Source organism: Rhea americana, unplaced genomic scaffold (genome assembly GCF_003343005.1).
Source record: "Rhea americana isolate MKP2758 unplaced genomic scaffold, rheAme1 scaffold_1, whole genome shotgun sequence".
In the NCBI taxonomy this organism is placed as follows: domain Eukaryota; kingdom Metazoa; phylum Chordata; class Aves; order Rheiformes; family Rheidae; genus Rhea; species Rhea americana.
Window position 1 is genome coordinate 18642301 of NW_028185038.1, and position 24237 is coordinate 18666537.

Consider the following 24237-nt stretch of genomic DNA (forward strand, 5'->3'; position numbering starts at 1 on the left):
ACTTTTAATTATGTTTCCATATATGTCAGTATAATAGATGCAAAGGGATAACATTTCCAAGAGCTTGATTGGACAAACCTTTGCAATTCTGTGAGTTTTGACCCTGTCTCATTACAGTGAAAAACTAAGTTAGAGAGAGTACAAGGGACTAATCATGGTGTCTGCATAAATCAGCGTCAGCCAGGAAAAGGGTCTCGCTTTCCATCTTCTGCTCTGGTAATCAGTGAGCCTCTTCTGTCACTCATTAGTGGACATCATCTTCTGCAGAGCTCAGCTGTGCCCCTACTACGCTCTGAAGATGATCTGCAAGGAAACCAGTCCATGGAGCTTCCTGAGTCCTTGGAAGAGAAGCTGGAAGGACAGCCAGAGAAGAAGGAAACCAGCCATGTACGCCCTTCCCAGCAGTGCTGGATGATAGAGCAACGTGGAGATAAGTGATAGACTAGAAGGGGCTGTGATGACCATCTCGCATGCCCTGTGGGTCCTGGGACTGTCTGCCCTGCTCCCTGGGAGGAGATCACTGCCCTAGCATGGGAGCTGGAGGTGAGGCTGACAGCCAGCCTTGTCCTCTGCACACATGCAGGGATATGGGAAGCCATGAGAGCTCTTGGCAAATTTTGGTGCTTATTACCTACTTTGTTTTCTTTTTTTAAAAAAAGATATTTTTCTAATCTGAATAAGTCTGGCTTTAGCAACCATCCCATTTTTTAAACTTGGTTGGCTGGACACCAAATGATTCTCAACACTTTTTATAATTAGAGGCTTCTAATATTCTAGAGGCAGTGCAAACCTCAGACAGCGAATGTAAGATACACTCACCGACAAGATACTTCATTTTTCTTCTTACTGTTTGCAAATGTCTCAGAGGCAGCCCATGGACCCTCCGAATCCACTGTCCCCTGTTAGATATCATCTTAGGTCCTGACATGTGCCCTCCTGAGTCTAGCTCTGGTATATAGAGCTCTGACTCCCTTAAGGAAGAGGATTTTAGGGTCTGAGTAGGAATCTGGGGCCTTTCACCTTTCTAAGGGCTCACACATAAGACTAAACTGTGACCTAACAAGACTTTGCAAGTCAGCTGAGCCAAGGTAACTGTCCCAGAGGAAACATGAGCTGGGGTGACTTACCTTAGCTATCTTTCCTTAAGGTCTGTGAGACATTTGCCTCCTTAAAGAGTTAGAGCGGTGTGTTGAAGCCATCCAGCTGTGCACTCTTTCAGCTAAAACTACCTCTTGCTGTGACTTCAGTTACACCTTCCCTTCACCTCAGTGCAATCATTTACTGTGGTTTACATTATTGTAATTCTCGTCTGAAGAGTGGTAGCGAAGAGAGAGGTGTCCTCCAGCTCTTACAGCTGCTGGCAGGTGAACGTGTACCCTCTAAGTCATGTTATTTCCTCTGCAGCAAAGTAGGAGGGTGCACCCAGGCTGATAGCAGCAGGTAGCACAGCTCAGCTGATGGTCGATAACTCGGGATGTTGCTGTGATTTGGTCGTCTGAACCCTAACATCCCGTTTCACTCATTTGTCTGTCCTGCTGTGCATGCTGAGAGCCCAAAACACACTCCACTGCAGCGTACCAGGCCCAGCACCCTCCAGCTTTTGCAGCATTGTAACCCTGGAAGCACAGTCAAACCCGTCTGGGAGACCCCACACTAACAAGCAATGCACAAGAGATGACAAAGGCATTTATCCAGTGCTGTTTTAACACGTTTATGTACTGATGAGCTTTTGCGAAGAAGAGAATCCTATTTTTGAGCAGAAAAATCCCCTGGATGTTTGCTTCCAGTTACAGCAATAGGAGAGGTAGCTTACAGCAGGGAAACCTGTCAAGAGGAAAATCTCATTTGAATTTGCGCGAACCACCAAAAACTTGCTTCTGTTCCCATTGCTTTAGCAGTCTCCCTGCAAATTAAAACCACTCTGAATTATGGAGAGAAGCTGGAACAACCTTTGCTGCAGCAGCCACAAGAGGGCTCCCAGCACACGTGCACATGCACGTACACACGCGTGTGCACATACACACATGTGTAGGTATGTAAACTGAAGCACTGGAGACGATGGCTTGGGGACAGAGCATCTATCAGATGCTACCACAGTCCAGGGAGCTGCAAGCTCTGAGAGCCTGCGGCTGTTTCCAGCTGACTCCTGCATTTTTCTCTTCTGGGATGTATAGTTTTCATTTGCCAGGCATGTTTGAGCTGGAGAGAGATTTCTCTTTGGAAACACACAAGATGGAGCCCAAAGCTCCTCATTTCTTGTGGGATTAGGCTGCAGAGTCCTGGCTGAGGTCTGCCCTGTTGGGGAGAGCTTCTTGGTGGCCCAACCTAGAGAGCTCAGTCTCTACAGAGCTGCATCTGGAGGCCATGAAATCAGGTGTCCTGATTCTGTGGCTCCATCTGACATTGTGGGCCACAGCCATGTAGGTTCTTCCTCCTAAAGAGGACACTTCACAGCTGCACATGGACCTTTATGTAGAATGTTTTAATAAATCAATTCTCTTAACAGACATAGCACCTTCCTCCTTGGTGGAAAGGGAATGAACCCTGCTTGTTCAGTGTCAGGGAGCTAAATGAATCCAGATCCTTAGATGCAGGGGGATAATGCCATGGCAATGGAAAGGAAATGGGTTTGTGTGGCCATGCTAAATGTCAGCAGCTCCCGCTATGAGGTTCTGGCAGAAAGGACTGTCCTGAATAATCAGAGGTGTAAGCAATTCATTTGATCCTTGCATCTAGCCCAAGGGATGAAAAGGAGACTTCTGTATCCTGCCTGGGAGGCCACTTTTTTTCCGTAAGGATAAGGAAGGTGCAGAGCCAAGCCACAGCACTGATTTGCGTTTATCATGAGAGACCTAAAGAGCGCAGCCTTTTTAGCACAACTAAAGGATGACCAAGAGGACTTGATTTCTGCACAGAAGAGCTTTTCTCAGGGAGGAAATACAGAATGTTAAAGGGCTCCTTAATCTTGCAGTGAAAGGAAGAGTGAGAGCCAGAGGACAGAAACTGAAAACTTACAATTCAAATGAGAAATTAGAGATCAATGTGATTAACCCTGGGAGCACGCTGTAGAAAGCTGGGATGAGTAGGTCTCTCTCTGTCTCCCTATCTGATGATGCCTAAGTTATCAGAACCAGTGTACAGGAAGCTGGGGCAAAGGTTTGCACTTTGGTCTTATAGGTGATGATCTCCTGTCCCTTTGGGCTGGTTCCCCAAGGCCCTCTGGAGTACTGCATGCGTTATTGCTGTTATCTGATGGTATGTTTAGTTGGTTGGCCATGATTATTGGATTTTCCATCAAGGAAAGAATCACTGAAAAGATGGGCAGCTAGACACTACTCTTGCTGCTCTTGTGTTCAGTGATCATGATGCTGGTAGAGGCAGTATCGTTTGCAAAAGCCAAACAGTTGCTACAAGTTATTAAGGGCCCTCAAAGCACTGGAGTCCTGTTCACCCCTCAGCACAATATGCACTCGAGGGCAATTCTCTCTGTTGCACCAAATGTAACCAATGCAACCAAATCCCCTTCATCCTTAGGAAGAAGAAAATGTGTGGTCAAAAAGCAGGGAAGGTGGAGCAGCCTCCTCCTTCCTTGCTGCACAGATGCATTGTGGCTCCTGGATCCTATCTGAGCTCAGCAGGGGAGCCGTAGAAGGAGAGAAAATAGAGCCAGTTGTTTTCCCATTAGCAGCAGCTGTAATCATGAATTTTACCTGTTAAAAGGTTCACAAGGCTCTGGGGAGAGGCAGCCTGTAATAGCCCAAGAGTTTGATCTCAGAGGTGTAATTTCTGCCTGGTAGGTGTTAATGGGGAAAGCAGATTAACTGATATAAAGAGACAGTCAGGAAAGAGCCTGGTGCAAGCAGCTGTGTAAGAAACAACAGCTAGTTGCTCTGTCCGTGGATAAGCCAATTCTTTGGTGTTACGGACCTATCCCACTGGCTCCTGCCTCCTCCATCTCCAGCCTCTGCACCAGCAACCAGCAGCCCATCCCGATACAGCTGCAATGCCGCCCAAGGCATTAAAGCATGAGGTTCTTCCTCCTGCCCCAGCTTTGCTCCCGGGCATCTCAGTTCATATTAGGGCCACTTTAATTCCAGGTGATGTGACCCTTCAAGCCATTTTGACTAATTCATTGACATTTCATACCTAAAGCTTGCTCAAATTGATTTTCGTGAACTTTAAGACCCCTTTCTTGCTCTGTTTTTCCCCATCTCCTTTCTAGTCTGTGGGACATTTTGGAAAAAGAAAGAATTATTTGAGACCGTTTTTACTCTGAGTTCATTTTTCCAGAGAGGTTTAACAGAGATGAACTTAGTCATTTTCAGAGTTTGCTCAGATAAACCTCCTGGTTGTGTATATGTGTACGATCCCCTTGTCACTTATTTTTTCTACCCAATTTCTGCTCGACCTTTTCTTATTTTCTCTTTCCTGTATCTCTTTCTTTTCAGAGCTACTTCCTACTTCCCCTTTTACTTCCATTTTTCTCTTTCTTTTCCTAATTTTATCCATTCTTTTCCTTGTCCTTTTCTCTCTTTTTTCCTTTGTCTTTACACTGCCATCTGCTATCGGTATGTCGTTGCTTTAGAAAGCAGCAGCCTTCCTACTTTTTATCAGATGCCTCATTGCTAGCACTTCGGAGCAGGAAACTGCAGAAATTGTGGAGGAATTGCAGAGTGAAGGAGAGTTATTACCCTCCAGCAATTTCCCACGCGCCCAGTAAATGGGAGCTTTATGAGAGTGAATGCATACGAGTCGCCATGCAAAACCTCAGAGAGGTCTTGGCAACCCGTGGGCTTGCCTCGCTGCTGCCTTTTCTTTGGGAAGGTATTTACACGTGTGCAAATCGTACAGCAAGTGCTGCTTGTGCAAGGCGCAGCAGCATTTTGCACTCCGTCTGCATGCGGGTAAGCTGCGATCCAGCACGGGGCAGAGGCGGCCTGGACCGCTCCTCCACGCAGGAACGTAGCACAGATCACACGGTATCCTCCAATCCACCCAAATCATCTCTACCTAAACCTGAGAGACATTTCTCCAGCCTGTCCCCCAAAAAACACCCGAGATGGGCACTTCACAGCTTCCCTGGGCGATCCATGCCAGCACTTCTTTGGTCTTGCTTTCATTCCTCCTGACTCTCTCCTTGCCATGTTTCATGAAGAGCTTCAATTTTAACTAGACCAAAATCAATTCTTTTTTTCTTTACAAATTTTGGTGAGTCAGAAACTTCCCGGATTTATTACACACTAGGTGAAACTGTCATCAAGCTACTTAAATACATCGAAACAGGACTCCCCACAGTCTCTGCTTGCAGGTGTGTTCACCAAGAGACCTGTCAAGGACGAGCAGCCTCAAAAATCTTGGGATCCAGGATATACTGGGAAACATGCCCTGGGTGCAGGCAGCTTCCACCTTTATTCCTCTGCAAGCCCAGGCAGAGTCACGTCTGAAGTCTGGACTTATTGAGCACCCCAGCATCCCTGCAAACCTCCCAGACGAGCACCTAAGGCTGGACTAACCAGCTTTTCTTGAAAGCACTTTGCTGAGGATTTACCTTCCCTTAAATTTAACCCTCTAAATGTCTTGCCCATTACTTCTAGAAAAAAAATGAGGTGAATTCAGAACTTTGTTTCTTTAAAAAAAAAGAAAAAAGAAAGAAAACAGAAGTGGGAATAGTGCTAAATAACTGCACCCTATTCTGTTTTTTTCCTGTCCTTCATGTGCTTGTAAGTGTGGTCCTGGCAGGTCTCCAGGCTGAGGTTCAAGTGCAAGCAGCTGCCCAACTTGCTTTTGTGATAAATCACTCTACTTTCTTGCTTTCCTCTTAAAGCCTTCCCGAAAGCCACACTGCAGTGCCTCCACTGTGTGGTTCAGGGAGTAATTGCTGTATATGAGATATCTCTTTAATAGCCAATAGCTAGGAACATTAACATTTTTAAAACAGCAAGTAGATAGTTAACTGTTGCTAATATGGAAAAGGATAAGCAATTTATCATCCAGATCAGTAGCTATTAGTGCAAGCTTTACTCTGTGCCTAAAGTATGTACTGCCCCAAAATATGAGCACTGCAAACGTCGGCAAGTGGAAGACTAACCTGCAAAGCGATCAGTCGTTAGTAGTTGAGTGATTCCTATCAGATATACTGGGTGCATTAAACACATCCCGGGAGCGTTACCCGGACGTGGCTGCTGCAAGCTCCGGCGGGCGGTTCGAGTGTGTGACAGCGCAGCAGTTGTCATCCAGCTGTGCATGCCACGAGGGCTCCGGGGTGCATTTGGAATTCAAAATTGTAACATTTTAGGTGTGTCTAATTTCTTTGCAATAGTGATAAGTCAATTGTGCGGTGCTGTATAAATAATATTAGGTGCTCAGGTGGATGTTGTTTCTCTTTCATGCAGGAAAATGCAAATTCTGGGGATGATGGTTTTGCATTACCGACACGTGTTAGAGCCAGGAGATCTGCAGAGCATGAGAAGCACACGGTAAAGACCCTGCTCCCTGCTGCGGCTTCAGCTGGGTCCGTGCAAGAGCAGAGCCATCGGCGTAATGCAGAAGGGAGAGGTGATCAGTCCTTGTCGGCTCTGTTGCAGGTTCATTCCCCTGGTGCGCCAGGAGGTCAAAACCCCCCATCTGGATACGCGGTGAGTGAAGACTGCACATCAAGGGGGTCTTCAGGCACATGGATGCAAGGGAAACACTTGCTGCTTCTCTCTTGTTCGAAGCCATGATGAATCTGGAGGGGGGTAAAAGGTTAGCAGTAAATATTAACAAATAAAGCAAGAAGCAGCTGCAGGCAAAGCCATATTTCTTGGGAGAGCAGACTGTTCTCCCTGTGTTTGGCAAGGGAAACACATGCTACTTAGAAAACAGAAGTGAGGAAAATCAAACTTAATACATGAGGGAACATAATAACCCGATTCATGGAGAAAGCAGCAACACTGCTTTCTTGTGTCATAAGAATTTAGAATATATTTGTATGGATGTGCATATGTTTATAAATATATCCATGTATATATTTATAAATATGTGTGTTTGTGTGATTATAAACATGAACATGTATTACATGTCTGCACAATTATATTGCCTGCTTTAACGCAATTTCCCAGAAACTGACTGTGCAAAGATTTGATTTTTTTTTTGCAAAACGTAAGACAGAAAGACTGATTTCCACAAGTTATGAATGAGAAATTCTGCATAGCAGATTTCTTCAATATTTGAATGAATTCCTTCTAACGGCCCTGCATTTGGCCATAAGGAAGGTCCTGATGGACAGCAAGGATTGCAGCACTTAGGTGAATTTGTACATGGTACGAGAAAATGCACCTTCTCTTCTCATTGCTGCCCCGAGAGGGTCAGAATTAAGACGGGTGTCAGGGCATTGCTGCTGTGCAACATCTCGCTGCTCCGAAAGACTTTTTCTGTGGCTCAGGGATGAAACATTTCTTCAGTTGTTCTCAAACCTTCCTCTTTTTTTCCTATTCAAGACATACCCAGGCCCTCAGCGCTCCAGGAGGATTAAGGTACCTGTCACAGAGCTCCTCTCGCTACAGCCCTGTCCGCCTAGGATGCAGCTGAGCTTTCCTGCTGCTGCTCAGCATCCCGGCTGGATTCTGCATGTGTATTTTTTTCTTACAGAAGCAGGAAACAGACCCAGTGGACCTACCCTCACACAGCCAAAAGGTTAGTGTCTTTATATAACATTTTAGTACAGAGATACAGGAAAAAGAGTTAAAACATCAGAAATGGAGGTGGGAACACTTTGTCAAAATACAAGCCAGCCTCCCTTACCAGCTCTCACAGTGGCACTTAGGCTTTTGATCCATCTCCCAGGCCAGTCTCATGCAGAGGCTCAGCAATAAAGAATAAAAATTGGCTGGGCCACTGTGTGGAAAAGGTGGTAGTCAACCACCATGATTGTTTGGTGGCCAGTAATAGGGTGATCCTCTGTAGATTTCTCCTCTGTGAACTTCCCCAGTCTCCCTCAAACTCATGTTACTTTTTAGCATCTACAATGTGCTGGGACAGAGACCCCTCAGCTTACCATTCATATCTGATCCTTACTCCACAATTTAGGTTTTCTATCTGTGCATTTCCACAGTTTAGAGTAAGAGAGATAAGGTCAGGTACAGTCATGATCCGGTTTGCAAATGCAAGTGATGAAGAGGAGAGGGCACTCCACAAACAAATGTTTGCCAAAAGGTGGTGCAGGAACAAAAGCAGCACCAGCTTGGTCCCAAGAGGGCTGAGGAAATTCCTTGTAGATTCCCCTATAAATGCATGCCTGCAACTGAAGGAGCTTCATGATGTCTTCCAGGGAGAGATGGGAGCTCAAGGAACCCGTGGAGACAAAGGAGAAAAGGTAGCTATCGCTCCATGTACTACAGCGGGTTTGGACAAGCACTGTTCACACACTGCTTTTCCGGCCTGAGAAGTTGATACGCGGAGAAGCCTGCTGTGTTGCTGTGCAATTACACACGCAGGCAATAAGTCACTTGCTGGTGCCAAGTCAGGGAAGGTGAAATGAGATTTGTTGAGAAGCTGGGCAGAGCTAGTCTACAAGTCCTGCTGACACCTAAATCATCTCCAACAGCCCCATCAGCAGGTTCAGAGAGTGAGGCTATGAGAGGACAACTCATTACCCTCACTGTCATGTTCCTCCTGCAGCAGTTGGGCACTGATGGTCACAAGAAGGAGAAGGGAGCATGCATATATGCAAATATAAGACAGATGAATCATCAACACAAGGTATTTCAGACTACAGATCAGTGCTAAGAAGGTCTGGAAGAGGAGAAACAGCTGAGGACAGGCTGATAGGGTAGACATTCAGGGAGCAGATCCAGGGGAGGCTGTGCTGATGTAGACTGGAATTGAAGAGTGAGGGTCCTGCGGCACTAGTAAGAAAAAGGATAATCCATATTTACAGGCGAAAGGCAGACAAAGCATAGCCCAGTGGAGAGGGTATAGTTTCCACGGGTTATGCTGCATTTAAATGCCTGTGTACTGCAGCATCCTGAGAACACGTGCGTGTGGGAAAGAATGAGAGAGGAAGGAGAAGAAGTGGCTGGAAGATGGGATGTTTTTGTCTTGCAGGGGCAGCCTGGAGAGATGGGAGAACCTGGAGAAAAGGTGAGCTGTGGAATTGGGACAGCAGCTAGAGCAGGATGGTATTATAAGCTAAGTGGCCCAAATCCAGTATTTGGGACTGCCATAGGAAAGAGAAAACTCCACACCTCACCCCCATTTGGACCCTATATCAGCCCTGTCTCCTTCACATTAGGGCATTAGGGCATTTGGCTCTTCCCTGGTCACACACAGCTGCTCCCACCTCCTCTGTGAAGCAGGCAAGAGAGGGAGGCCAGAGGCATCCTTGAGCTGCCAGCTGCCTCACTCTGCCCTAGGTTATGATCATGACAAGAAACCTTTGTTCTTGTTCAGGGGTGTACTGAAGTTATTTTTCGTATGACCTCCCTTCCCAGGCGGAATCACAGACTTGGTACCTCTCTTTTCATTTCATAGGGAACCAAAGGAGACAGAGGTGAAAATGGGCAGAAGGTAAAGAACAACTTTAGCGCCATGGTCAGGGATGTCTCTTCTTACACTGTGAGAACTTGTCTTCTGCTCTCCCTCCACGGCTTTTCTCCTTTTCCTATATCTAATTTAACCACCTCAGTGAGGTAACCTTTCATCCTGAGATACGGGCTCAGTGTGGCTGGTACAGGTCACTCGCTAGGGGAGCCAGAGTCTTTGTTGATTGGAGATGGACTCCAGATGACTCACACGGACAGGACACCTGCCTTCTAATGAATAATTTTAGAAGATACGAGTCTCACTTGGAGTCCTCTGACACTGTATTCTGTAATATTCCTGCAACTCAGCTACTACCTCTTGTCTATAGCTGTTTGAATGTTCTCAGTAGCTTTGCCTCTCCAGGAGAAGATCAGATAAAACTTCTAACCATCTAAAGGAGATATGATAGTCAATGAGGGCTCTGTAGATACCCTCAATGTATGATCAGCTCCAAGGAAGTCCAGCTGGATGTTTAACCAGCAGCATGTCTGACTTGATGGTGTCATGGTGGAAGGAGTGAGCTTGCTTTTTCCTGATCTTCTTTTCTTTGCAGGGCGAACCAGGAATTGGGTTCAGAGGCCCCATTGGTCAGGCTGGGCCCCCTGGGTATAAGGTAAATCTTTTGTTTAGATGACTTTTCACTTGGTTTTTCTGGGTCTTTGTAAACCTTGCTGATCCTTCCGCCACTGGGCAGGAGGGGAGCACAGAGCTGGCTGGGACTGAAAAGGTAAGTCACAGAAACCAGTCCCAACCTGGGAAAGCAGGAACACCATCACATGCCAAACCACATGGGTCTGGGACAGAGGAAGTTCTCTGTGTCCTGCAATGGGTCGTTTTAGAGCAGATGTTTCCTTTGGATCCAGGGGATAAACATGGGTGTTGAAAAAAGCAGGGGAATTGTGGTCTTGGGAGAGATGTGCTTCTGAGATCCCTTCAGACATTGCAGCAAGCAGGGTTTGAATCCACTGCAGAGCTCTGTGGGTCTGCAGGTAAGGGATCCACACTTAGCAAGCAATGGTATAGCCCCTTCTTCTCCAGCTCTAGGATCCCTTCTTTGGGGCTGGGCAAGAGGAGGCGGCTGCACGTCAGTGTACAGGTCATGTACATTCACAGAGACATCCCAGGCTTCCTACAGGACCAATGGCTCCTTCTGGGAGCAGTTAATCCAGCCTAAGATCTACACTGCTCCCCAGAGCTGCTGATCTCTTCCCAGTACAGAAGATGCAGGATGAATATGGGATGAGCTTAGAGCAAGTGTGTTCCTGACTTAGACCTCCTAAGGTGCAGACCTATGAAACCTTGCATGAAAAAAAAAAATCAAGACAGAACAGAGATGGAAGATCCATTGTGTTTTCATGGACGGTTTGTGTGATTCTTTGGCAACAGGGTGAGCCAGGAGCACCAGGGCCTCCAGGAGCACAGGGCATCCAAGGCATTCGTGGTAACCCTGGGATCCCTGGATCACAGGGGGAGAGAGGGACACCAGGTCTGCCTGGACAGCCAGGACAGAAGGTAAGTGGTGCATGGTGAGAGGAGACTGTGCTGCATTGTGTTGACCACTTCAATGCAAGAATAATGACAGTCCTACTGAGACTGTCTACGATGGATGTAGACCTACTGCAGTTCAAACCATCACCTAGGTCTCTAGACTCCAGGCCTGTATACATATTCAGTGAAGGGAAGCAGGTACAAAGCCTGGTTGCGAAAGGAGAGGTAACAGCATTTATTAGACCAGCTGATACAGTTGGAGAAAAAACAGGAAAGGCTTAGTAAAGGGGGGCTCCTTCAAGTTCAAGAAGAAAGCTGAGGAGAGACAAGCAAGGTGGGGACTAGTTGTTCTCTATTTCAGCTTAGTTATGTGACTCAATGAAGTGACTGAGAGGAAAAGTGGCAGCTGTGCAGCAAAGGGACTGTTAGCAAGGAGTGAGGGCCCTGGGGAGGGAGGGAGCAGTGGGTTATTCCCGCTGTGGGACTGCAACATGTGTAAACATAGGGTGTCCCTGAGAGTCTGTGATGGTGGGAACCTGAAGAGAGGTTTAAAGCCACACTCCTGTCCTGGGGGTCTGTAAGACATCTGGAGCATCAATGGCAGCAAAATCCAGGGCTACCCTTCCCTCTGAGGGACCTGTAGTCCCTTCTCTAAGCCTTAAGCAGACCAGCTGCTTTTCTGCCCTGGGAGGGCAGGCAAGGGCAGTGGTTGTATCCTTCACACCGGCAAAATAGAGCCACATTTTGCACTCTGTCCTCAAGGAGAAAGAGGTCTACATGGGGAGCATCCCAGTGGTTGCATTCCAGAGCTTGCTGTACCTGATATCACAGCATTTTTGTAAGTTATTCCTCTGACTTGCTGCTGGTCCAGGGAACATGCAGGGACACAGACTCCTGCTTTCTAGCTAGCTGGAGGGAAACAGGGACTTTCCATGATGATGTTTTCCTCCTTGAAGAATTTTGTTTTGAAGGGGGAGCATGGTAAGAGAGGACGAAATGGATTCACTGGGCCAGCTGGACCAGCGGGATTCCCAGGAAAAGAGGTGACTTACACATCATTCCTGTGTCTTTTGAGCTGTAGAATGATGGTAATATTTCCCTCATGTTATGGTCCTTCTTTGGGGGTGAAAGAAACATCTCCTGGGAGCATTGCTGAACTCAAACTGCAAGGAGTCCCAATCCCGGAGGGAGGGGAGGGGAGGGGCTAGCTGGGAGTCAAAGATGAGAAGGTTCAGTCTGGAGCTGCAGGTGGAAGGAGAGAAAGTCCCTGGGGAAGGGATCTTAACAGCAGTATTTGTCTCTCTCTCTCTGTGGGTTCCCACCAGCAGCCCTGAAGCCAGGTCTCTTCACCTCTTCTGCTTTGTGCTTCTGCATGCAGAAAGGGCTGCTTGGCCCTAGCTGTGAGCTGGAGGGAGGTTGAACCTGGTGCCAGGGCTGGATTTGCCTTTACCCTTCTGGAGCACTGAGTGAGACAGGAGAGTGTGGAGGCCTTGCAAAGCAAGATCCTCTCTTCTGATTTGTTTTCCTTGTCCTACAGGGGATTCCTGGGGCACCTGGCCCCAAAGGCAACAAGGTGAGTGCCACACTGCCAATTGGCTCAAAAGTAGCCGAGATCTTGGGGTGGGACAAATGGGACAGCCCACTGCCATCTCCTCATCCCTGGCCCCATCCAGACATTTCATCCCTCTTTCACCTTCATGCCCTTCTTCCTCAAGGTGGCTGTGGCCTATGGGGTTAAAATCTGAAGACTGGCTTTCAATTTTGATCTCCTCTGTGGATTCTCTGGTGTCTGGAGAGGAGTGAGTTCACCAACCTTGCCCCTTACTGGGAGGACAGATAGTTCTACCAGTAGTGACGTCAATCCTAAGTTGTAGGTAGACACATGTGAGGTGCTGGGTGTACACTGCTCTCTGCTATACACCAGCGGCTGCCCATCCTTTTGGGTGCTGCCTGCTGGGACAGTGGGCACTGCAAGGCCATAGCAGTGTCAACAACTGTGCGTGTGGAATCTCATCTTGTGCTCTTTGACCTGAGAGTGCACAAAATTTCTTTGCTAAGTGCCACTGCCAGCTACTGGGAAAATAGGTATATTGATTGGCTGTGGGCACTTTCAGCTCTGAGATGTCTATGGCCTACTTGAAAGTGGCTGGCATTGCCCAGTTTGGCCACTTTTGCTTCAGGGCATTAATTGTACGGGGAGTAGACAATGATTTTGATCCAAATACCTAGAACTGAATTCCCTTTACATGACAACAATCTGGCAGAAAGACAGTGGAAGTGAGTCTTTTGACTCTTTCTGTGATCTCTGAACCATGGTCAAAGTAATCAGCAATAAAGGATATGGTGTCCTTGCTCCAAATGAGATCTCTATTTGTCTCTGCTCTGCAGGGAGAAATTGGCTTTGGAGCAGCTGGCCAAAGAGGTCCCCGTGGACTCCCTGGCCCTCGGGTAGGTCCCACCATAAGTGTTCCTGGCTTGGCTTGTTGCAGTCTACCTGTATAAGAAGCAACCTTGTCATCACCAACCCTAGAGCATTTCAAGTAGCACCGGGCAACTGCATGGCCAAGTGAATCCTGCCCCCTGACTGTATTGACTGTGCCTCCACGTGAGAGCTTAGATAAGTACTCCCCTAAATCTTGGGTATCTTAATGTGAAGCTGAGTCCTAGCAGATCAGTGAAGAACCATCTCATTCTGCATGCTTTCAATCTACTGCCTGCAAGCTTACTCCTCCAGGAATCCACCTCCCAGTTCTTTATCCTCATTTCCCTCCTTCTTCCCATCCTCCTGGCAGAAGGAACCTAGCTTGGCCCATCATCCTTGGGGCAGCAACATTCACTTCCCCTCACCCTGCAGAAAAGCTTTGGTTAAGATGCAAAAGAGACCGTCTTGACTCACTGTGAGAGGCTATGTTTCATTTTCGACAGCTTCTGTGACTGTTTCACGAATAAACTGATTTTATGTTGCAATCCATTTAGACAAACTCCCCATCTGCCAGCAGAACCGTTCACTGAGGCCCCTGAGACAAAACACTTAATGAGAATGTCAACAGCTGTGAAAGGTTTGGGGTAAACCTCGCTGAAGTTTTATTATCTGAAGGAAATGATTAAATAATGTTTCTGCTCTTCTGACTCCAATAAAAATCTGGAGTGAATCATAGGATCTCAAATAACATTGGATTCCTATTTGAGATCAGAATTGGACCTCACATGGATATGCCTAAGTCTAGGCAACTTAAAGACAAGTAAGTCTTCTGGGATCTACCAAGAAAGGACATGAAAGGACTTAATAAACCAGCATAGCTAGCCCCCATAGCAATGTTCATAAGGAATTAATAGCTGATGCTGACAGGAGGCACGTGATACAGTTCCAAGTTCAGGGGCATACATGAGGCCTTGCTTGTCAAAATACTTCCTATCATCTGCTCAATAATGCCTAACTTGTGTAAAATTTGGGCTCCTTGCTGAGTTCCTACAGGGGAGGAGACCTCTGTCTTCTTAGGATCACAGCGTGATCTGCAGTAACTCTCCCTAATGAAAGGGAGACACTTTGGGCTCAGAATATGTTCTACAGCATCTAAAAACCACTGCCAGGAATGAAGATAGTGCTCACATTTGTCTCCAAAAACACAAGTTACTGTTGATCAGCTGCCTGGTGGTATCTTCCTTCTGAAAATCAGTGGTGTGGATTCCAGGTGAATTCCTGGCTACTTTATTTATTGTGCTGAGTCCTGCTAAAATTAGTTTAGTAACATGATGAGGAAAGGACAAATGTGCAGAAAAGCTGTGGAGCCCTTTAACTGGGTGAACAGGAACCTTCCCCTGCCCTGGGAGCAGCTGCAGCCTCTCCTCCCATCCTTCTGCCCCTTGCTGCTGCACCACAACACTCTCCCTGCACACTGCCTTTATCAGATGCAAATGCAGCTTGGGACACACTGGCCCATCCAGCTTCAGATGACTTCTTCTGAGGTAGTCATACCAGGGTCTCTCCATCCCAAGAGAAGGAAAGAGGCACCATTTTGGAGTGATTAAGATCATGCTAAATTAGGTCCAGATTGTCCTACAAATGCTTACTTCTGTCAGAGGCTGAAAACAGGAAAACAAGCCATAGGTATTTATATATAAATATCAGCAATTAGGCAGGATGGATCCTACCCCTTGTGGCCTGAAGCCACCCAGAACATTCTTCTCTAAATACTGAATGCATTGTCCACCTTCAGTGACATGTGGAAGATCTAGAGCTCCGTAGGAGCATTAAGGCAGATGGATATGTAAGTGAACAAGGCTGGACAACTGCTTTGAGGATCCTGGCTTCAGTGCGCTGAATTCCCGTTGTCTCCAGTGGGGATGTTTGCAGAGCCAGGACTGTTTCTGCTCTGCACTTATCCTTGCTGATAGACATCACAGTGCCTCTCTCTGCTAACAGGGTGACAAGGGCGTCGTGGGAGTCCAAGGCCCCATTGGCATGATGGTGAGTGTTAACACAAGATGGAAGGATGATTTTAGGATAGAGACCGCAGTGGCCCAATGGCTGAAAAAACCCTGTGGTTTAATGCTTGCAGTGGGAAATAGAGCCTGAATTCCAATGATTTGCTGGGATTTGTGAGCATAGATCTTGTAGGTAGATATAAAACATAAGCTGTCATGCTGACTGTAATTACTTTATGCTCTTGCCATTTGTCTGACTCATCTACGAGACATGTTTGAAGTCCTTCAAAAACAGCACTCCCTTTCTTTTCTTCTTTGTCATGTCTGCTTACCTGCATGAATTTCAGCATTTTGTTCTGTTGTAAATTCTCTTTTCCCTAGTTGAAGGTTGAGTCAGGAGAGCCACAGATTACAACCAGTACTTCTACAAACATCTTTTATTTATTAAGCTGTAATCATTAATAGAATCAAGCTGTTATTATTAGCACAAAAGGATTTTATGAAGCTCCTCAGAAAACCAAGAGTAACTGCAGTATCTGGATTCATCCTTGGTCTCATCCTTAAAGTCCTGAGTTGTGTCTGGGATCCAACCATGGGCAGAAGCCTAGGGCAAGTGGTACTAGTGTAATTCAAATGTGCTACCCTTTACATCTTCTCACATTGCTCTTGGTGAGGAGCAGAGGAGACTTCAGGCTTCTGCGCAGGTCCCTCAGAGCAGCAGTTCCTAGATGGTTTAGCCTGTTCTTGGGGACAGCTCTACCTCTAAGCAGAGACTGCTCTGTCCTAACACCTTCTGCTACTCTGGTGTTTGTCTTAAAATATTATTTTATGTTCTTGCAGGGTCTAAAAGGCCTCCCAGGTGTGAAAGGCGAAAGAGTAAGTCACAGTCATCTTAACTATAAAGTGCATAAACAGAGTCCTCAGGAGGAGGGCACCTTTGTGGGGAAGCCTGTTTCTGTGGCAGACCACGCTACTGGTGCCACTGCTAAGACAGTAGCGGTAATCCCACACTGTCTCCGGGGGTGGCTTGGGAAGGGAATTTGACCAGCGTATGTGAAAGTGAGAAGTGACGTTAACAACCTCCTGTAAGGGGTGGGCTGAGGTAAGACATGGAGTTGCTAACATCACTTCTCGCTTCCAGGCATGTTTTCCTTCTGCGTGCCTTGGTTTTCTTTGGAAGGAAACTTAGGGTTTTGGACAGAAAGAGGCCCCTGTTATGCTCCAGCCAGTCCCCAAACATGCATCGCTGGGGGAGCAGGACTGGAGAGCACTTCTGAATTTCCTCATCCATCCACTCTCCTGTCCCCACCTGGTCCTTACAGCCTCCACCTTCTCCTGCTGTCACCACACTAGTCTCGTGTGTTGAAAGAGGTTATGAGATGTCACCAGGAATTAGTCCTTGCCTGTCAGCATTTTATCCCATATCCTGCATAATAAGTCTTCAGAAACAGTTAACATTTTGCACACTTTCAATGGGGGATGCAAGATTTCAGGCTGAAGTTTGGGAATTCCTGTATCATATAGGATACTTTTCAACCTGAGAAGCAGGCACATCCCTGCGGTGTGGGGAGGTTATGTCCCACTGGGAGATCAAAATCTAGTTATAGCTCCACAGTGTAGACACACTGAGCACAGAGCCAGCCAAATCACTTCAGTCCCCTGGGTCTTTATTTTCTGTCCATGCAATAAATTATAGCTGTGTGCCATCTCCTGTGGTAAACTAATCATTGTGCAGAGTGCCCAGAGGAACTGACTTCCACCTGTGATATATCTTGCTGGCTTGCATGAAAAGCAGTGTACTGAGCAACAGAACGAGAGTGAGTAAAAAAGGAATCACTCAGTGTGTTTTTTTCTTTCCTGTGTTTAGGGTGATCGGGGACTTCTGGGACCCAAGGGAGAAAGAGTAAGGACATTCCAGGTTGTGACTTTCTGGGGAAGATGGGGTAAAAGGCTTATAGGATTTTGTAATTACCAGTGAGCAGAGGAAGAGATATCTAAACAAGTCAGTGACCTGACAAGATAGATCTGTAACTGTTAAATAAATATGTGTATGTTTCCAAATATCTGGGATCTTAATTGTATAGGATTCATACTGATAGATGTGGATGAACGTAGCCCATCTGGGATGGAGTGCTGAACAGGAATCCCAAGCGACAGTGTGCAAAGGCCTTTTATCTAAGAAGACTTCAAATCCTGCCTTTGATCAGCAATGGAACAGTGTTGTGGGCAGTAGGCATGCACCTGGATCAGGATGCCTTTGCTAAGGAAATCTGCAGAATTTGAGGCCACTTTGTCTAGAAGCAATACTGTAACGGGATTTGCTCTGGGGTGAGATTTCATTTTAAAATCACAGAATAATTCACAGTAAAAGGGGCCTCTGGTCCAACCCTCACTAAAAGCAGGGCCATCTGCAAAGTCAGATCAGATTGCTCGGGGCCTTGTTTTGAAAATGTGTGCTTCTCTTTGCCTCTGTTCCCATGTTTAGCCACCCCCATGGTGAAGAGTTTTTCCTTATATCTAATAGGAATTTCCCTTGTTGCAACTTGTGCCTGTTGCTGCTTGTCCTTTCACTGTGCATCTCCAAGAGCCTGGATCCATCCTCTCTTTAACTCCCATGTAGGCAATGGAAGACAAAACTTAGATGCTCCCCTTCTTCTTGAGGTCCTCCACTGGGTTCCATCCACTTTGTTGATGTCTTCCTTGTACTGGACACAATACTCCAGATGGAGTTTGCCTCCTAGTTTTGAAGGGATCCTACAGTCATCACCACCAACAACAAAAAGTAGCAATTTTGGCAGCTATTTTCTGGGGCACAGGAATGCTTCCTGTGAATTAAGGGAGGAAGTGAAAGTGTCCGATGACTCTGGTATAATCAGCTCGCCCCAAAGCACATTGCAATCTTAAAAAGCCTGAGTTTGCTCATAGGAGGTAATGTGAAAATAACTCCCAGAATGGTTCTGGAAAGTGCTCCGGGCCTTGCTGCAGAAAATGCTGAACTTCTGCCCAGTGTTTCTTAACTTCCTTCCTAGCTGAAATGGCTTGTTAGAAAATGAGTTTTATAAAACCTACATGATGATTCTGCCTTTGAGTCATGCAGTATTAAGTGATTAAAGCTGATTTGTCTCTGAGGAAGCTACTTTCAAAAGGGACTCACTCCAGAGACAAATCAATTCTTAATCTACGTCGTGAAGATGCCCAAAACCACTTTCCAAACTGAAGGAATGTGTAATGCATTTTCCGAAGAATACCTTAATAAAATATAAGGTGGAGTGTGAGATAAAACAGGAGGTGAGGGAGGTAATTGGCTTGGGTTTGTTTCACATGATGGCAGCTTAACTTTCTAACTCTCTCTTGATCAGTACAGGAGGAACTGTGTGGATCTTGGGCCTTTGATCTGATACACAGTAAAGTACAAGATCTTTATGCTCTCTTTTGTCCCTAAAATCTATTGAGCCCAATCCTATCTCCTTTAGAGACCCTCCAGAGCAGGAAAGCAGGAGAGTATATTAAGCTAGAATTTGATCGAGGTTCATATGGTGATGGTGGTGGTTGTATAAACTGCCCAAGTGATTGTTAAATTCTGGGACATTTCAGGTGTGTTTTTTAAGACTTAACAGTAATGCACAGTCACCCTGAACAGGGACATTTGCATCACTGAGGAGCAATGATTTTTTTAAAAGGTCCTTTTTAAATGGGCTGGAATTGTCAAAGAAGACTAACAAGGAGCATTACTGGCCTGCAAGGAGTTAATTTATCTTTCCAAAAAGCTGAGTAAATCAGTGCTGTATGCTGCTAACAGAAATAGCAAAGTATTAGCTGCCTGCTGCACTCACCGTCTGAATCAACTCTAAAAATCTTCCAAAGGAGATTTTTTTCCTTTCTGCCTTCATCCTGCCCACAATAAATGGAGAACGCCTTCCCTCCAAGGTCTGTCCTGCCTCCAGTCGATACCTAAATCTGCACCCTGCACACCTTCACCCGTCTCTGCTGCCAGGCAGGGCTGCAGATCACCTCCTGTCCATCCACTCCTCTTGCAATCTGTGCAGGGCACTGATCCTGCACGAGGGTGATGAAGGCACTGTCCAGCTGTGGGGCTTCACCCGTGGGGGCTTTCCAGGAGTGCAGGACCCTGGGGCCTCACTGGCCACTCGGTGCTGCTGGACGCTTGCTGGTGTGAGCGTAGCTGGGGTCACGTTAGCCTCCAAGCTCCCTTTGGGGCAGCGCATCAGAAGCAGGCGCCTGTCGGCAGGTCGCAATGCCCCAGTTTTGAGGAACAACGTTCCTGTAAGCGTAGATGTTATCCAGTTACTCTGAAACCATCCTTTAGCTAGGATAGGACGAAACAAAATACTCACTTACAACATCCAGCCAATGCAGTTGCAGAAGGTTAAAAAAGACGTAGGTGGAGAAAACTTGTCTTAATCTACTTAAATTAAGATGAAAATGAAAAGACCTCTTCAGTTATCTGTGCAGTTTTCCTGCCACCCGTTCACCTTCTTCTGCATGCCCTGGGGGCTCAGTTTGCTTTCAGAGGGAGTCCTCTCCTAGTGAAAAGACTTGTTTTTCCAGCCAGGTGTTAACTTTCCCTGAAGTTATTTAGAAGGCGGCTCCCTCCGAATTATGGACAGCCTCACCTGTCTGACAACGCAAACCATCTCTTCACCAGAGCAGAGCTATTTCCTGCATGCAAATGGCCTCCTAACAGCAAAATGTCTCTCCTCAACCACTGAGCTGACAAATGCACTTGAAACAGATGCTCGTGGCTACTAGCTCTCTCAGGATGACAGAGAGTTTGGGAGTCTGACCCTCAAAAACTACCTCTGAGGGATGCCCTAAGTGCCACTTCCACTCCCTTCACTCCAACTCTGTGTCTGCAAATCAGGACACCATGAGCAGAGCTGTTCACCACCCCTCCTATAGCTAACTAGTGCACCTCAGTTTGGAAGAGGTGCAAACCTTGACATCCTGAGTGACATGCAGTGAAGGAGCCAAGTAACCATGTCGGATGTGAAAGACTCCTATCACTGACAGCCTCAGATCAGGAATTGAACCTCAGGCTCCTGCTTTGCCATGCACAGCTCCATTTCCATGACAGCTAGGCTGTGGTTATACCGTTGTCAACAGGCCCCACATTTTCTGCACTAAGAGGTCACTGTCAAACCTCAGATCTTTCAACTTTTCGTGTGTATTCATTATCAAGGACACACCAAACCTAACATTTAATGTTGTTCTCTGCTGTGTTTCCATTCTCTAGGGTGAGCCCAGGACTATTTTTGGACCCCAGGGTTATAAAGGCAGTAAAGGAGATCCCGTAAGTTTGTGTCTCTTTGTCTTTTAAAACTGTCTCTTCCTCAGTGTTGGAGGCACCAGCTTGGTCTTTGCACAGGGTGTTCTAGTTTCTGTCTGCTTTACTGATGCTTCCTGGCAACTCCTATCATCCACACCCTGACCTGGGTTTCTAGATATTTATGTGACTCTAAGGCAGGAGGATTGCCACAACCAGCTGCTACTTCTGAGGACTAGATAGCAAACCCAAGCAAGATGTGGCTCCAGGGGTGCCTGAGAGCATATAGAGTCTTTCACCTCTGGGCGAATGGCCTATGCAAAAGGAGTGCTGGAGAGTGGGCAGAGTACAGGAAATAAATCTCGGTCACCTGGTTCCTATTCCCAAATATCTGGTTGGTTTGCTGGGTGATTTAGAAGTGTTACCAAGGGCAGAGCAGTTTCTGCTTTTGATTGTCTGGGCGAAACAAGATGAATATGGGAGGCCCCATCCTAGGAAAGAGGTGACCAGGGCTGTGGAGAAGCATTTTGTCATGGGACAGACCCTAAGCGTAATGGCTACACCATGCAGACCCCCACTCTGACCGACAGCAAGCAGAAGAGATGTCTATAATGGCTGTACCATCTCTTTTAGGGCAAACTCCCTTGATGGCTATATTATTCCCTTGGCCACCAAGCACAGCTTGGGTTAAGTATTACAAACCAGCACTTTGGTCTGGAGCCTGTCACTGAGAGTGGGTCCTTCCAGGAGGGAGCTACAATCCACTAATTTCTGTCTTGGCTTTCAGGGTGAGCAGGGCCTGCCAGGGTTTGACGGAGACAAAGGCGAGAAGGGAGAAGATGGGCCTGTAGGAGAAAAGGTATGAATCTCTTGAAAAGATTGAGATACAGCAGAGAGTCACTCACTGTATGTCTTTCTGAGGAAGGGGCAAATATCCGTGCATCCTCCTTTCCCATAAGCCTGCTAGAAAACGTGGTGCAACGACACACTAGCCCAGCTGTTCTCACAGAAGAGCAGAGGAGGATGCTGGACTGGGGCTTCTGAACATGATACACACTCAGTTTACCTGATACCAAGATTGTAGGATCATGTAAAATTGGTGTCGGAAATACAGGATCACTATAGGAAAAGTTTGCAGGCTTCCCATCAATTACTGCAGCACTGTGGCAGTCCCATATCTCCATCACCCTCCAAAAACTGGCCGTGCTTATTTACACACTGAGCTAGTTCTGCAGCTCTCCTGGCATTTTTACTAAGGCTTGGTTCACTCTTCTGTTCCTGTCCAGAGCTACTCCTCATGCAGGTCTGTCCCCGTGTGCTGTGGCAGAGCAAGCCATCTGCTCTTCTCTCTCTGTCTTTGATCTTTGAATGTACCCTGTGGAGGTTTCAGTTTTCAGCCCATCACTTCATTGGGAGGAATCATGCAGTTTTCTCACTCTCAGATTGAGTCACAAACTAAATCTCCATGTACTAATCATCCCTATTTTCATATTACATTAATGCATTTTGCTTCAGAAGTATGACCCCAGAACGGGACTCAGCTGAATAAGCAAAGTTGTCTACAACAGCAGCATCCCAATCTGAGCTGGATGTCCAGCTCCTGTTATTCACACATCCAGTCTGAATAATCAATGCAGTTTATGGTGTGAGTCACCTGACCCAAGGTGGACATCTCCTTTACGGTGGGATGAATCGTGTCCTGACAACTACTGATTGGGCTGACTAAATTTCCAGTAACTGTAAGGGAGACTCAAGGAGATGCCCCCATGAGGATGCTCATTCTTTAAGCCAGATGAAATCCTACACATGATGTCCTGATGTTAGACTGCCCTCTAATAAAAAATAGCATATAATCATCTCCTAAAGCAACAGCCCCTCTTGGCAGAGTATCTGAGTGACTTTGGGCCGAGTCCCAGAGTAGTGTCTTTACCACTCATAAGTCAGCCAGGGTCTTACATTGCTCCTTCAGTATCTGCAAGGAGGCAGAGGGCATCCAGAGGATCTGAGACCCTTTTCTGCTTGTTTTCCTTCAGTTCCTATTACTGGACTCTAATTCTGTTACAGGACATCATTCTGTGTTTTTCACCAAGTGGCTCTGAAGCTCGTGGCTTGCTTTCCTAGTGGTGCTGAACGCTGGCTGCTATACAGACCTTTGGGATTCCTGAGGATAAAGTCTGTTACAGAAATGATGGGGTTTTTTTGTCATTCTGCCATCTCTGTGGGTTCCTTACTGGTCTCTCTTAGGAGGGTCACTCTGAGAGGAGGTTCCTACTCTAGTAGGAGGGTTACTCTGAGAGCAGTAGGTATGAGCGACGTATTTAACACAGAATTTAAATTTTTAGGGTGTCAAAGGTGAAGCTGGCTCCAAGGGTGTGATGGGGCTTTTTGGAACAAGAGGACCAGTGGGACAGAAGGTGAGTACAGTGAGCTCAAGAAGCCTCAAAGCCTGTGTTAAGGCATGCTATGGAAGAACTGATGTGCAAAATCCTTTCACAGTTTCCTCATGGAGTGGAATTCTGCATTCCCTCTCTAATATTCCTGATGAAAATGTTATAGACTACCAGAAATCAGAAGTATGGGTGCTTTAAAGTAAAACCATAAAGATTTATTTCGTTTTGTAAAGCAACAGAAAGCTCTCGCACCTTTCCTGGTCTCTAACAGTCACAATGACCTCTTGAAATGTTAACACATGAAATGTCAGGTGCGAACTGGTGCCTAAGTGACTGTTACAGTCAATTGACATATTGGGGCTCCATTCAACTGCCCACACGAAAGTACCATCTGAGATATTTGGGGATCCTACCCACTCCCCTTAGTTACTGCTGCAGAGGGGCCCCCAAAGGTCCCTGTGGCTTATCTTCCAGTCAAGCTGTAGGTGTCTCCTTTCAGATGCCGATCAGCAATTCTTACTAGGAAGGCATGAGTGACTGCACGATGGTTATTTGCCAACGGGTGCACTGAAAGGAAATGCACCCCAGTTAACTCACCATCTCTTTCCTTGCAGGGGGAGCCGGGAGAACCAGGACTGCTAGGTGCTGCCGTGAGTTGGAACGTCTTTGTCTGTCTGTCTTTGCAAGTTTTGGGCACTGACATTGGGTTTGCACCCCTTATCACCTCCCTGTGGCTGCAGCCACGTCTCACATGTGTGGGTCATGGCAGGAGGTGGTGCTGGCTCTTTGCTGCTCAGCAGTGTCCATATCCAAAGGGGCTTGGATGCTGGAAAACTATCCATGAGTAGGGATGGCCAGAGCCAGAGAGGTGTTTTAATAGGAATTTGCATTTTGCATCAGAGGGCCTCTGAAATATGCATGTAATTATTAATTTTAATGCCTTAAGTGTAGTAGGGGACATGACACGAACAGAGGAGACTTCATGTTCAAACATCTTAACAAGACTTGTGACAATGGGTTGTAGATCCCACAAGAAATGTATATATCTTTAAGCAGCTGGACTACAGACTGGACTCAAGTGGCTAGTCA

General features: G+C 46.6%; 1 protein-coding gene across 5 annotated transcripts in view; it reads left to right on the forward strand.

Moving 5' to 3' along the window:
- Positions 1–24237, forward strand: part of LOC146601893 (uncharacterized) — a 131729-nt gene that overhangs the window by 79757 nt on the left and 27735 nt on the right. For 4 of the 5 annotated variants that reach the window (XM_085299787.1, XM_085299803.1, XM_085299813.1 and 1 more), the window contains 20 exons: positions 268–387; positions 6393–6476; positions 6585–6635; positions 7479–7514; positions 7630–7674; positions 8309–8353; positions 9085–9120; positions 9511–9546; positions 10115–10174; positions 10948–11073; positions 12021–12092; positions 12587–12622; positions 13438–13497; positions 15473–15517; positions 16315–16350; positions 17342–17377; positions 20729–20785; positions 21546–21617; positions 23101–23172; positions 23763–23798. In XM_085299787.1, coding sequence (XP_085155913.1) covers positions 268–387; positions 6393–6476; positions 6585–6635; positions 7479–7514; positions 7630–7674; positions 8309–8353; positions 9085–9120; positions 9511–9546; positions 10115–10174; positions 10948–11073; positions 12021–12092; positions 12587–12622; positions 13438–13497; positions 15473–15517; positions 16315–16350; positions 17342–17377; positions 20729–20785; positions 21546–21617; positions 23101–23172; positions 23763–23798 — 1161 coding nt within the window. The remainder of the gene's footprint in view (positions 1–267; positions 388–6392; positions 6477–6584; positions 6636–7478; positions 7515–7629; positions 7675–8308; positions 8354–9084; positions 9121–9510; positions 9547–10114; positions 10175–10947; positions 11074–12020; positions 12093–12586; positions 12623–13437; positions 13498–15472; positions 15518–16314; positions 16351–17341; positions 17378–20728; positions 20786–21545; positions 21618–23100; positions 23173–23762; positions 23799–24237) is intronic. The other variant, XM_085299796.1, reaches the window with a different exon arrangement.